Source organism: Carcharodon carcharias, chromosome 32 (assembly GCF_017639515.1).
Source record: "Carcharodon carcharias isolate sCarCar2 chromosome 32, sCarCar2.pri, whole genome shotgun sequence".
NCBI classification, from domain to species: Eukaryota; Metazoa; Chordata; class Chondrichthyes; order Lamniformes; family Lamnidae; genus Carcharodon; species Carcharodon carcharias.
Window position 1 is genome coordinate 13,230,923 of NC_054498.1, and position 15,217 is coordinate 13,246,139.

The 15,217-nt window shown below is 41.7% G+C and overlaps 1 protein-coding gene across 28 annotated transcripts in view; it reads left to right on the forward strand.

The window, feature by feature from the left end:
* The window catches only part of celf6 (CUGBP Elav-like family member 6), an 828,179-nt gene that overhangs the window by 631,966 nt on the left and 180,996 nt on the right, over positions 1-15,217 (forward strand). For 3 of the 28 annotated variants that reach the window (XM_041178331.1, XM_041178330.1, XM_041178342.1), the window contains exon 4: positions 6,693-6,707. The exons of the other annotated variants lie outside the window; for them this stretch is intronic. In XM_041178331.1, coding sequence (XP_041034265.1) covers positions 6,693-6,707 — 15 coding nt within the window. The remainder of the gene's footprint in view (positions 1-6,692; positions 6,708-15,217) is intronic. 28 annotated transcript variants of the gene reach the window in all.

Consider the following 15,217-nt stretch of genomic DNA (forward strand, 5'->3'; position numbering starts at 1 on the left):
CCTCTATTACAGATTTCACTATTGAAGAAAAAATGCTACCATTGATAAAAACCCATTCGATACAAGTAACTCACATAAAGTACTCAATCCCTTTTAAAAACAAAGATTTGTATTCATAGCCCTATATCAAGGACAGCTAATGCCTCAACAACTTCTTGGCGCTGTCAGTCAAACTGTGAACTTACAGCCCCTCACTGTGATAATGATAGATTGTGGAAGCAGTAAATACAGTAATAATACTATAATTATAACCCTAAAGTTTATGTCAACAAACAGCTATTGAAATTGAAAACATTGATTTTGTTTTCAACTCAGACTGTTTTTTATCCAAAATTTAAAGGGCAGGGAATTTAAACGATTCAGCAGCTTGACAGTTCGGCAAACCTTATCCACCTTTTACAAACATTCACGTTACTCAAAAAATTGTAAGTCACACACTGCTGGAAACGGACCTCGCTCCTGCGGAAATGGGGCCTGTTTAAACTCAGCACTGAATTCAAATGGTCATAATAGGTTCGGGATTCACACATGTGTGAATCATATCCCGCTCCCTTTCCCCTACTGGCAAAAATAGGATCTTTCAGAAATGGGGGCAGGACTTCCTGGTTTCGTGGTCCCGGTACCATATTGGATAAGGCATGGAATCTTCATGACTCTGTGAGTATCTGGGCCTATGAGTCTAATCTGGACTTTCCCGGTTTACATTGGCCCAGTTACACATTGGTTTCACCTAATAGACTGTCAAAGAAGCTTGAAGTGTTTTTCTGAGTTTTTTGCAGCCCCACTGGTTTGCAAACAAGACTCGTGCTAGTAACTTAGGAGTAGGGATTTTCCACCAAATCAATTCTATCAGGATTAAAAATGCAATTGAGGGGGACACAAAAGGACAGAACGTCCACTTTAAAGAATAAGAACAGGTAATAATTGGACTTCTATAAAAGGTCTATTATTTAGAAAGGTGAGGGAGGAGGGTGTTGAAGCCTGAATTGACTGGATGTTCCTTGCATTGATTGATTTTGATCCTTGGAGAATGATTCATTCAACGTTAGATGTGATTCAATCACCTCTGGCACTGAATCTAACCTTGGATGACCTTGGTGCGCACAGGACAAATGAGAGCTGATGAAAACTTCATCCAACGTATCCTCAAAGTGATCCAGGCTACAGCTGAGGATCCTTATGGCACAGAATATGCTATCAGGCTGAAGATTGGGAATGGGTTAGGGGTTTCGTTGTTGCACATTCAGGGGGAGTTTGCCAGCGAGGGGACAACAGGTTAAAACTTGCAATTTTATGCAACAGAAGTGTAAATACTTAAGGAAATTTTACCCTCAAACTTCAAATGCAGCTAAATTCAACAGCCAAAAAGTTGAAAGGCTAGATATTAATAATTAGTTAACCTCCATGTGTATATTTATAGCTATAAAATATAGTGTTGACTAGGTTCTTGCAAATCACAGAACTAGCAAGTGAAATCCTAAATAAGGCTGATTTTTGGGGCTGTCACATTTCAGTGTAAACTTGTGTCTGTTTTGATTTGCAGTGCCGTCAGTACACATAGCAGATTTCTGTTGGTTTTGCAGGCAAAGTTGGATTATTCAGCTGTTAAAGTGGAGCTGTATTTAATCTCTCCTGTCACTGTACGCTCACGTGTCTCATCGCTGTAAATATCCTGAGGCCAATTAGAGGTTAATTGTAGCCACTGAGCCAAATGCTGATAGATTTCCAACTCCAGGGCGCAAGAAACCAGTGTGAAATGGCTGTCTTTCATTCCCTATTTTAATACTTTTGATAGTTTGAAATGTTCCATCTGGTGTGACAGGTGTGCTCTCTGCCTCTCTTCTCCCTCCACTCTCTGTATGTACATACGTAGGTATGTGTAAACATGTGTGTATTTGTGTGTGTTTATCTTAAAGCTGGACACTGTTATTGTGAAATGAGATGCGGTAACAATTATACATATTACATAACTTGATTGACCATTCATTTTGGGGAGGCATTTGCATAATGGTATTGTCACTAGACTGCTCTGGGGACCCAGATTTGAATCCCACCATGGCAGGTGGTGAAATTTGAATTCAATAAAAATCCGGAATTAACAGTCTGACGATGACTGCGAAACCATTAGCGGTTGTTGTAAAAACCCATCTGGTTCACTAATGTCCTTTAGGGAAGGAAACCTGCTGTCCTTACCTGGTCTGGCCTACATGTGACTCCGGACCCACAGCAATGCGGTTGACTCTTAAATGCCCCTTGAGCAAGGGCAATTAGGGATGGGCAATTCACCCACATCCCATGAACAAATAAAAAAAATCTCAATCTGTGCATTGGATCTGTGCAAAATGGCTATTGCATCAGTCTGTGTATTGTATTTCACTTTATTATCTGCAAAACACTTTGAGAGTTTTCTGAGAGATGTATATGGGTATTTGCTGGGATTTTTAATTGTTTTCTCACAGAAAAGATTTGGACAAGAGTATCACCTTAACGTTGCTTTTTTTAAAAAAAATGCGAAGCATATTCATGCATTTTTTTTCTCTCGAGTATTAAGGTTAGTCCTGGAAAGGCCAAAAGCAGTGAGAAATTTGATAGCCTCATTAGAAATCTGATTCTCACTGTGTAAAGAAGCCACTTGGCAAGGGCTGTCTGGAATAAGGATTTTCCTTTTGTTGTGAACACAGGGAAATAAAAGTCGGGACAGAAACCCATGTGCTGACAATCAGGATTTTCCACAGAGGACTGTTAGGACAGCCAGGCTCTTGGTAGTACAGAACTTGGATGTTGCTGAAATGAGAGCTCTGGGCCATCTTGCACTCATCAGGACAAATGTAAGAATACCAAATTTCAAACAATCACAACAATTTACACTGCAGGAGAAAAGGATGCTGATTGGTTGGCATGTTGACTCTGATTTTCAGAGCCGGTGTAATGCCAGGTACTTAGGCCATATGTCCCAGCGATTGGCTGATCAAATCAAACAGCATATTCCTTCCGTTGCTCATAATAAGCAGAGTACAGACCGTACTCAACCAACCTGCACTTCCAAAACCCAAAACAAAATGCCTACTGTTGGATATGATTCCGTAATTAGACAGCACTCACTGAACAATCCCAAGTGTGCTAATAGCTACACTAACAACCAACTTAAGATAATCAGTCAAGCTTGTAACGTAGTTCATTTACGCTTGCTAGAAGTGACATACGTTCATACACAGGGGCCCGTGCTCTGCAAACAAAAGGAATAAGTTCAAGCCTCACGTCTTTTTTAGGGCAGCCTATAGTTCCTCATTGCTTTCTCCATGGCAACGCCTCAGCCAATCAGAATCAACTTGCAAAACAATCACCACCCTTTTCTCTTGTAGTATAAATTGTTGTGACTGTTTAAAATTTGGCATTCTTGCTTTTTTCCTGACAAGTGGAAAAAGAACAACATTTCAGTAACATGTGTCACTTTTCAGCAATGTTAGGACAGTCTTTCACCCAGCTCAAAAGCTTAGATGGGCAGGAGGGTCATTGGAATCTATTTTGCTTGGATCAAGTGAGGTGACCCACTAATGTGGGTAACTTCAACATGTTCATCAGTTTGCGTTATTAAACAAGATAGTTTGTATTGATTCAATAGAGCACAATCATAATTGTTGATATGTATGTTTGCATGCTGTCTGAGAAAGAACAAAAGCTTAACAATTCATTTTTGACTTCATCACCACACAAGTTTTCTCCATCCAAATTCAAAATGATGAAGGGGCATGTGCAAAGACATGACGGTCCAGTTCACAACTCAAGATTTGAGGGTGGAGGTGCAGGGGTGCTCCAATAGCTTTACCCCACAGCAGACCAACACTGACTACACTTTAAAAGTATTTCATTAACAATGAAGTGCTTTGGGATATCCTGAGTTGCGAAAGATGCCCTATGAGTCTTAGCTCTCAGTTGGTAGCAATCTCTACCGCTGAGTCACAAGGCTATGGGTTCAAGTCCCATTCCAGGACCTGAGTGCAAAAGTCAAAGCTCACGCTCCAATGCAGCACTGAAGGAGTGCTGCACTGTCAGAGGTGTTTTTTCAGATGATGCATTAAATCGAGGCCCCATGGTCTACTTGGCACTATTTCGAAGAGCCGGGGAGTAATCCACAATGCGCTGCAATATTAATCCCTCAATCAATATCACAAAACAGATTATCTGGTCATTTTCACGTTGCTGCATGTGGGTATTTGCTGTGCTCATATTATCTTCTGCGTTTCCTATTTTGCTATTGTGACTACCCTTCAAAAAGTGCTTTGTTGGCTATAAAGTACTTAGAGGCGCCGGTAGTCGTGAAAAGTGCTGTATAAATGCATGTCTTTGTTTCCTGCTTTATGAAAGCAAGTTGTTTGTTTTTAAGTGTTCTTCATAATATGTACTAGCCATGCAACCAGTTATAAATTATCCCTAGATTTTAAACATATGCTAATGATGTCAGGTTGCTAACCCGTCAGCATGAACATTATGGTGCACCTGTGACTGACTGTGACTGAGGCTACCTGTGACTGACAGTGGCTCTGTAAACCTGGTTTAACTGCTGATCTGGCTGTTTATTACCTTCACATGAAATGTTGTGAAAAATGGAGATATTTCAGTGAAAGGTATCACACTGCATTCCCACACTGTAATCTGGCAGTCTGAGATATTATAGCCTCAAGTGTTATCTCTTTTTGAGCTTGATTCTCCTCTTCTAGAAAGCATTTTTCCCCTTATCATTTTTTTATTTCCCTGGCAGCATGTGCAATCCCTGGCTAGGAGATGTGTAGGTGCATGATGGCCGCTATTACGGAGAATTGTTAATACTACAGGAGCAGACTGCTTGGCCCAAGTGGTCTATTCTACTGTTTAACCCCCACACAAGCCTCCTCCTATCCCTCATCATCTCACTCCATCAGTATATTTCATTTACTGGCTTCCTCTTAAATGCGTCTATACTATTCACCTCAACTACTCCTTGTGACAGTGAATTCCACCATGCATGCTGTTCAGTAGGGGCAGCAGAGAAGGTAGTGGACAACAACTCTCCCTCTGGCCCTTACAATGCAACCTTTGAGCTCTATGAACAACTTTAATGATTGGTCCAACCAGATAATGTTTTTATGTTGTTTTAGTAGCCTCAGTGTCTTCTTTCAGTGCGATTTGGAGCACGCTTGTGCCTATACCAATGACACTATTTTGTATACATCTCAGGACTGCAGAACAATCTGTGGATGGTGTTTCTCTCCGCATGATCCATCCAGCTAATCCGGTTTGTTCCTCATGCCCTTTGAGATTCCTCTGTTCAAGCAACTGTCTAATTCTTAGTTGAAATAATTTGTGGACTTTGCCTCAAAATCAGTTGTTGGTCATGAATTTCAGATCCCAATCACTTTTTGGGTAAATAATTTAGCTTTGTGATCACTTCACACATGATCGACCTCTTGCTCTCATCTCACTGTCTAATTTAAGCTATCTGCTACTATTTCCCTTATCATCTAAGCTTGAAGACCTCAAACCTTCTCAGACCTAGAGAACAAGGCCCTTGTTCTGAAGTCTGTCTTCAAAAGTATGACCCCTCATCTTTGATAACATCCTAGTCAATCTACGCTATCCTATTTTCACCATTGTTGTTATCCTTCTTAAAATAGGATGCACAAAACTGAATGAAATATTTTACTGCAGCTTAACTCAGGTCTTGTACAAGTTAAACATTTATATTTTTGGCCTCATAGATACAAAACCAAAGATTCTGTTTGCTTCTTTATGGCCTTGCCGGTTTGCCTTGGCACCTTCAATGATCTATGTTTCTGTGCACTAAGATCCATTTCTGCCTCGATAAAAAGTGCATTGCCTTTCCTGAATCTTAATCTCACCCCATAAAATGAAGTTGTCAACTCTTTCACTTATCGTTTTTTTTTGGTAAGGAGTTTTATCCTGAATCTTCCGTTTACCCCATGGGAAACAAGAAATGCATCCACTGAATGAGTGTTGGCAGAAACAGAAAGAGATGGGTTTGCATTGCATTCACACTCCACAAGTTTCAGTCCTCACTGACAGTCAAATTTAAAGTGTAAAAGAGCTAAACAGAAAATGCTGAAATCTCTCAGGAAGTGAAGCTGCATCTGCGACGAAAGGAACATATTAATGACACAGATCTTCATCAGGTTCTTAACTAACAATGGCCCAATTTTGGAAGTGGCATGATGGTGAAGCTGTTACTGCTATCAAGGAGTAAATCAGCAACTTCCAACATCTACATATGCGCAGTGAAATGCAGAAATCTGTCCAATTTGCCATGCTCCTCAACAAGCTCCACTGTACCATTACCTTGGCATTTCAATCCATGAATGATTTGAGGTTATGGTATGTACCCACTAGATACCCATGAAATGTGCCAGAAAAAGTTAGCAGTTGTCCATAAAAGTGTAAGTGATTTTCTTTAATGGTGTGAAGAGTCTTAATTACTAGCAAACAACCTCTCTGGCACTGAAAATTTACTCTTATAGTGTGGAATTTCATCCCTTCAGGTTTGAATTATTCCTTAAAATTTAAACTAAACTGATTTTACTTTTATTTTCTTTTTCGGTTTTATCCCTCTTTCTTAATCCTCCCTTTTTTACCCTCTATTTTGCTTCCTACACAAGAGTTTGCATTGAACTAAATATCCTATATTATACTTTCCGGCTTAGGCTCTGAATGTCTGAGTGAAGATTCTTCAAACCATTTGGTTGGAGAGACAGATCCCATATGAAGGTTGCCATTCTTGTCTGCTGCCCAAGTATGGAATTCATTTTGAAAGGATTTCAAACTGTTTCAGATGCCCGATGACAGTAACTTTCTGCTCAAAAGCCCACAAAAAGTATATAACATGCTGTTAGCTTGATGAACATGATGGCCTTTCCTTTACTGCTAACTACAAAATCTAGGGCAACGTCTGTGTAGCATTGGTCTGAAGCAAAAATTGCTACAATTATGATTTCAATGCAGCTTAGGAGAGATTGAGGACAATAGAGGGAGACAGATAAAAACAGAGACAAAAGTACTGATGGTCTTAGGCCACTATTAATGTCAAAAAAGTTACACAAATGATCAACTTTTGGATTAATAGCTATGTCCATTAAGAAGACATAACCTTCCTGATTAATCCTTGCATTTACAAGAAAGTTACCAGAATTGAGAGAATGCAAACGTCAGACAGGCTGGGGCTCCTTTCCCTGGAGTAAAGACAGCTGAGAAGAGACCTGATTGAAGTCGTTAGAATTGTGAAGCCATTGGATAGAGTGGATGTGGAGAAGCTGTTTGCAATAGTGGATGATTGCAGAACAAGGGAGCACAATAAGATAGCTACTAATACATCAAATAAAGCATTTGGAGGTATTTCTGAACAGAACAGTGAAAATGTGGAAGTCGCTGCTGAACTGCTTGAAGCAGATAGCATTGATACATTTAAGGGGAGGCTGTGATGAGGGTGAAGGTAATAGAGGGATATGGGTTATGATGCAAAGTGGGAAGGGGCGCATGGGGAGCAGAATGACTTTTTTCTGTAATGTGGATTTGACTTGATTCTACATTATGCTGAATGAATATAGGAAATAAATGAGCTGAGCCAAAAATCTGAACCAAATCTGTCCCAAGTTGAAGGAGAAAAGGAGTGCTGCATGTTTGATTCTAAATAATTCCCAATTTTGACTTGTTTGTATATGCTCAGCCATCCAACCATATAGCACAATGCATCAATGGAACAATTTGTTTTATCTGTTCTGTGCCTGTGACATGCTATTCTCAATTTGGATAATTACTGTATTTAAACTGTTCTAATGTGGTGATATGGAAAATATTGCAATGGGTTCCTACTTCGACGCCATGTTACTAATTTATACATCCGTATGCCCCACCTGGACAGAAACCCAATTTGGGGAAAAATAGCGCAGTTAATGCTGCAAAGCCAATTTCATCTCTGCTTTTCTGACTCACACGCATGCTTCTGTCTCCAAGCATAAGATGGTACAAATCGGGAGATATTCACTTAAAGTGATAATTAAAGAGATCCTCACCTTCAGTAAGAGAATGCCGGACGGAGGTTTAAGAAACTTTCTTGATGGCAGTCGTTTGCGGCTTCTGAGTCTTAAAGGCTTTCAAATTTTACGTAGCTGCTACTTTGGCTACATGCCTCGGGCATTTCACTATATTAATGGTGCTATATAAAGGTAAGTTGTTGTTGCACAAACATCCCCTGCAGCCTTGAAGTCCTGCTTTTTAACTCATCATGCCAATGGCCTGATCTCTTTAAGAAGCAATTGCAGCCTCTTCATAACCAGCTGCCTATGGAACTTGCCAACTCCAGAATTAAAATGAGATGCCATGCCGTGAGTTTTGGTACTTAACATGGTGAGAGATGCAGAGAAGAGGAATAGCCTGGAAAACGACACGTATGAAGCTCAGGAAGAACACGGGAGGAGCATTCATTAAAATAAAGATCACTGCAGGGAGAACCACTGCCCCGTAGAGGAGCTGGACTCGTGTGTGAGGGAAAGGATGAATTATGAAGATAATAACAGCATTTTGACCATATTCAGATCGTATTGGGAAGAAAATAAGTTTGCCCCATAGTTGGAGGTCAACAGGTATTGGATGTGGAGAAATAAACCAAACTAGAGTGTTCATGCATGGACACCGGATGAAATGAGCTTGACAGGCCTTTTCTTGCACTAGATTTAATCCTTAAATTGATGTCAACCAAGTAGAGTACGAGGCATAAAAACAAAGTTAGCTATTCTGACAAACAGCTTCTTCTGACTACTTTCTCATATGGAGATTGAGAATCGCGCAGATTGCAGGTGGGAAACCAAACCATATGTTGTACAAGGGATATTTCCAGTCACAGCAACACTTTGCTTTCCTTTTGCTATATCTACTGGCACAACTGATACCATTTGACAAAGATGGCAATACAAAGTACAGAGTCAGCATAGGAGGTGCTACACTCAATTTCTACAACAGAAGGGGAAAATTATTAAGTGTTGTTGGACTGGTGTAATCCTCTTCTGCAATAATTAATTGTACAAGATTTGCATTAGTGTGATTAATCAAATGGTTATTCCATTTTAAAATACCTGTTAGTTATGGTGAATTCCTGGGGCATTTATAAGGGCAGGAGGGACATTGCAGTCAGTTTCACTGTGACGATGGGGCAATAACGCTTCTGTCATTTCTTAAGGACTCTCTCTATGATCTGGCCTTGAAACCGAAGCAAAAACATATCACAATTAGCTGCAAAAAGTCCGTCCATAATCTAAGCATTAGCAGACACAAATTATACACAAATATTGGCTTCAAATTTGGAGTGGATACATTGACAGTCTTTCCATCACTTTAAATTGGAACATTAACCACTCCGTCTTTGTGGCCGTTTATAATGGTGAGAGGGTCTAATCATGGGAAATGTAAGCAGAACTGGTAAAGGCACTCATTAACACACTGGACACACACATAATCAGGCAGCCACTCAAACTCAACACGAGTGAAAACTGCAGGACCCAAGCCCCGAAGGAAAACATCACAGGGTATGTTTGCAGAGGGGACTTAGATGGAAACATTCCATGCCTACCTTCTTGGTGCTTCTCCCACCCTGCCCAAGTCACATCAGAGGTCGCAATGCTACCAGGTCAAAAATCTCCACCTGATATTTTTGGACAATCTTACGAAATTGCCAGATTAAAAACACTGATGCATATAAAATAAGGTTAAAATTTGGATTCTCGTGGAAGTGACAAAGGAATAATTAATGTTGGACTTCACATTAGTGATGAGATGCTTCCGATATGAAAACTCTTAAATTTATGAATTAGCACCCTTCCCGTTTTCATTTTGGGAGATGCATGGCAGGGGTGGGGATGATTTCTGCTGTATGCTTTGAAGTAGATTTTATTTTACCTAAATGCATCTCTAGTGGGTGAGGCTCTGCTGTGGGATTACGGAGTTAAAAAATTTGTGCTTACATGTAACAAGATCATTATAACCCCTTTTCTAAGAACAGCATTACAGTTTCATTTCACTTTGTGTAGAGTCTCATCCTCTCCCCTATGTCCCAGTGACTTGGCCAACATTCTTCCTTCAACCTCCATACAAAACAGAAAACAGATCACCTGCTCAATGGCTCATTGTGGGGCCTTGTGGAATTGGCAACCACATTCTTTGAATTGAAAGTGACTACACTTCAAAGAAAAAGGGTACTTTGTGGTCTGTTTTGGGATATATAAATGTTAGTCTTTCTTTTATGTATGTTCAATGGTCTGATTCATAAACAGGTACAACTGAACTTCTATAACAGCAGTTGTAATATGGGAGAAACTTTGATAGGATTTTTAATCTGGACTTTATGATAAAATGCACATTTTTATAATGATGCTGCCTCTAGTTTGGAGTCTCCCACTGTTTTGAACTGTTAGCGAGTGCTAATAGGTTTTTAACTGCTCAAGTATGTCTGCTTACACTGGAGTGGAAATTCCATTTTGTCTGTGAGCCCTACTGTTAAAGAAACTTGGACTTCCCTGGAGTCAGATGCATCTTAGTTCTGCTGGTAAACAGTCAGATTGAATGGCATTTGCCCTTCATTTAATGGACCATTGTCACTTGAAATGTCACCTTGACGCTCGTTGTATGAGTGCTTCTGAAGTTTCTGCCAAGTTTGATGTAGTAAATGTTACCAGGAAGACAATTCAAGGTTAGGGGTAGAGGAATAGATTGAATATCTTTCCTATAGTGTTAGAGGTTGCAGGCGTTTGCTGGTCAAAATGGATTATCAGTAACTGTGCATAATTACAATTTTCCTCTCCCACTTTACCTCTCATTTTCTAAGCAATGAGTGGAGTGGAAATATAAAGATTTATCAAACACATTGGATATTTGGCTAGTAAAACTTTCAACATGGGGGCATAGTAATAATGTCACTGGACTCGTAATCCAGAGACCCAGGCTGATGCACTCTGGGGATGGGTTCAAATCCCATCATGGCACCTGGTGAAATTTAAATTCAATTAACAAGAAATCTGGCACTGAAAGCCAATCTCAGTAATGGTGACCATTAACTATCATTGATTATTTGTAAAACCAACCTCGTTCACTAATGCCCTTTAGGGAAGGAAATCTGCCATCCTTACCTGGTCTGGCCTACATGTGACTCCAGACCCACAGCAATGAAGTTGACTCTTAACTGCCCTCTGAAATGGCCTAGCCAGCCACTCAGTTCAAAGGCAACTAGGGATGGGCAACACATTCTGGCCTTGCCAGTGATGCCCATGTCCCACCAAGGAATTTTTTAAAAAATCGGTTGCAGTATTTTGGTCCTAGGATCTGGCTAGTTTAAGCTGTATTTTGGTTAACTCTGCTGTACGTCTCAGGTCTTTGCATTTCTTTTGAAACAATACCTGGACCTGCATCAATCCAAAGAAGTTAACTCTGAATAGTAATTGTAAAACCTCACACAATCACTTTGCCTGCCTGGTGAAATCTTAACCAGAAGGCAGTGCTGCCTGGAACATCTTAACCTTTGTACACCAAGATGTAACTAGTAGAGTTGATGAGGGGGAGCCAGTGGATGTGGTTTATTTGGACTTTCAGAAGGTTTTCGACAAAGTCCCACATAAGAGATTGGCGTGTAAAATGAAAGCGCATGGGATTGAGGGTAGTGTATTGAGATGGATAGAAAACTGGTTGGCAACGAGGAAACAAAGAGTAGGAATAAACGGGGCTTTTTTCCGAATGGCAGGCAGTGAGTAATGGGGTACCGCAGGGATTGGTGCTGGGACCCTAGTTATTCATAATGTATATTAATGATTTAGATGAGGGAATTAAGTGTAATATCTCCAAATTTTCAAATGACACAAAGCTGGGTGGGAGGGTGAGCTGTGAGGAGGATGCAGAGATGCTTCAGTGTGATTTGGACAAGCTGAGTGAGTGGACAAATGCTTGGAAGATGCAGTATAATGTGGATAAATGTGAGGTTATCCATTTTGGTAGCAAAAACAGGAAGGCAGCTTATTATCTGAATGGCTATAAATTGAGAGAGGGGAATGTGCAACAAGACCTGGGTGTCCTTGTACACCAGTCGCTGAAGGTAAGCATGCAGGTGCAGCAGGCGGTAAAGAAGGCAAATGGTATGTTGGCCTTCATAGACAGAGGATTTGGGTACAGGAACAGGGGTGTCTTGCTGCAATTGTACAGAGCCTTGGTGAGTCCAGTTTTGGTCTCCTTATCTGAGGAAGGATGTACTTGCTATAGAGGGAGTGCAGCGAAGGTTTACCAGACTGATTCCTGGGATGGCGGGACTGACATATGAGGAGAGATTGAGTCGGTTAGGATTATATTAGTTGGAGTTCAGCAGAATGAGGGGGGGGATCTCAAAGAAACATAAAATTCTAACAGGACTAGACAGGGTAGATGCAGAAAGGATGTTCCCGATGGTGGGGGAGTCCAGAACCAGGGGTCACAGTCTGAGGATATGGGGTGGACCATTTAGGACTGAGATGAGGAGAAATTTCTTCACCCAGAGAGTGGTGAGCCTGTGGAATTTGTTAGCACAGAAAGTAGTTGAGGCCAAAACATTGTATGTTTTCAAGAAGGAGTTAGATATAGCTCTTGGGGTGCAAGGGGTCAAAGGGTATGGGAGAAAACGGGAGCAGGCTATTGAGTTGGATGATCAGCCATGATCATAATGAATGGCAGAGCAGGCTCGAAGGGCCGAATGGCCTACTCCTGCTCCTAGTTTCTATGTTCCAATTGCAGAGCTTGTTGAAGGATGAAGCAGGTCACTGAAAGATATCAGGGGCAGAATATTACGCCCGGTGTGCAGGCATGTGCCCGACACGCCCGAGTGTAAAATGACATGCGATGATGTCAGGCGCGCATCCCGATGTCATCACGCAGTCTTGCGATATTTCATTCGGCGGGTGCACAGCCGATAATTAAAAGGCCTATTGCGCCCATTAACAATCTAATGAAATTCAAATTTACGCTGCCCGTTCAACCTAATGGCTGATGGGCAGGCGAAAAGGCCAAGCAGCCCTTACATTTTTTAGGAAATCCACGAGCGGGATGAGATTTCCTAAAGCAAGTAAATATTAAATACAAATCTTATTTTTGAATTAAAAACATGTCCCAGCTCATGTGACCGAGGACATGTTTTATTAAATTTTTGTTCTCTTTATTTCTTTTACACAGTGCTTCAATCTCCCTGATGCAGCTCCGTGCCTCAGGGAGACTGACACGCTCTTTCTCATACATGCGCAAACTGTGCGCTAGGCCCGGCTCTCCCTCCTCCCCACCCCACCCGCACAGGCAGCGCCCAACGCTGCCCGCTCGCAATCCACGCAGGGTGAGCCTTAATTGGCCCGCTCGTGTGAAATCGCGGTGCAGAGTCAATCGCAGGCGGCGTCCAGCTTCTCGACTGCCCCCCCCCAAGCACCCCGGTCAAGGGCTAGATCCTGCCCCAGGTTTTCTGCTGTAAAAGGGATGCTACTTTCGCTGCCATAGTCACTGCTTTCCAAATTTGTTGTGTGGAACATGTTGAGATGTCTCAGTGATAAGATGTGTGGAAGATAGAGATATTGTTGACAAAAGAGACATGTTATCTAAGCGTTTTGACTTGCACTCATCAGGGTACCAAACTGTAACAGGGGAACAACAATTTATACTGCATGAAAAGAGAGTGCTGATTAGTTGTTCCATGCTAACTGTTCCATGCTGCATTCGCCATGCCAGTACCTCCACCAACTAGAGTCCACTTCTCAACCAAACAACACTCTCTTCACAGGCAGTATAAATAATTGTTTCCCCGTTGCAGTTCGGTAATTTCTTGTGATTCTGTCCTGATGGATGCAAGTCGAAAAGTTTCAACAGCATGTCTCTTTTTCCAGCAATACTCAAATTCTGTGCTACTAATGGTGGAGATAGATAAATAGATAAAAAAAGATAGGTGCACCTTTGGCTGCACTTGATATGAAAACAAAGCTAAATATCCACCACCTTGAATTTTAACAGATGTCCTTATTGGAGATCTAGAGCAGAATCTTGCCCTTGGATGGTGGGTGGGCCCCATTGGCTTGGCGGTGGGTGGGCAGCCAAACCCGCCACTGAAACAGGGTCCGCCCAGTAGCATCCCCGACGGGAATCGCTATGCGTTTCCAGTGCGGACGTGGGAGGGGATTCCCCATCTGTCAAAGTGCGCGTGAATGAGCGCCCTTCTCCCTGAGGCACAGTCCTGTCTCAGGGAGAATACTGACAGTATTTTAAAAATAGAAACACTAAAAAATGATTAATACGTCCCCCTCATGTGACAATGTCACACGAGATGGGACATGTTAATAAAGAACATATAAACTTTATTATTTTTGTACAAAACGGACATGAAACTTCATCCCGCCAGTGGATGAAGTGTCATGAATAATCTGGAGCCCGCTGGGGCTCCTGGCCTGCCCGCCAGCCTTAAGAACTTTAACTAGCCTGTCAATGGCTTCAATTGGCCATTGACAGGCCGGCGGGTGGACAACTGATTTCGCTGTCCACCCGCCTTCCTAAAAATTTAAATGGGCCGGGATGACGTCGGGGGTTCCCCACCCCCAAATCGCCGAGGGGAGAATCCTGGCTTATGTCTCACCCCTTGAACAGTCTGGTGAAAGGCGATGGCATTTCTCAATTACATTCTTGTGTGCGGGGATGCTCGAGGTTAGAGAGAGTTGAAGCCATTGGAGGGATTTGAAAGCACGGATGAGAATTTGCAAACCACGTGATTAAGGGAAGACAGTTTTGTTGGAGCCCTTAGCCAGAAGCCAACATCCTTTGCAATGCTACGGGTCCTCTGTTTCAAACCAGGAACCAGTTTGTACTGGTTATTTACTCAGTATAATAGATGCTGTGCCCTTTTGTACTCCAGTATTATTATACTAGTCGTGTCTATCCCAGGACATTCTTAAACTCTAATTATATACTTAAAAAAAGGGGGGGAATAAATTGCAACAGCTTGCAGTGTAACAGATTTAGCATCTGCTGCAGCTCAAACAGACCCTAGTGGCCAAAATGTTGGACTGTTTGAAGAACATAACCTGCCAGAACCTCCCCCACCAATGTGGCAACACTTTTAAACCTGCGAGCCTTCTGTTGTTCTACAGCTGCACTGCAATGCTGTCACCAGCTGGTAAATGAGAGAGGGCATTTCAGA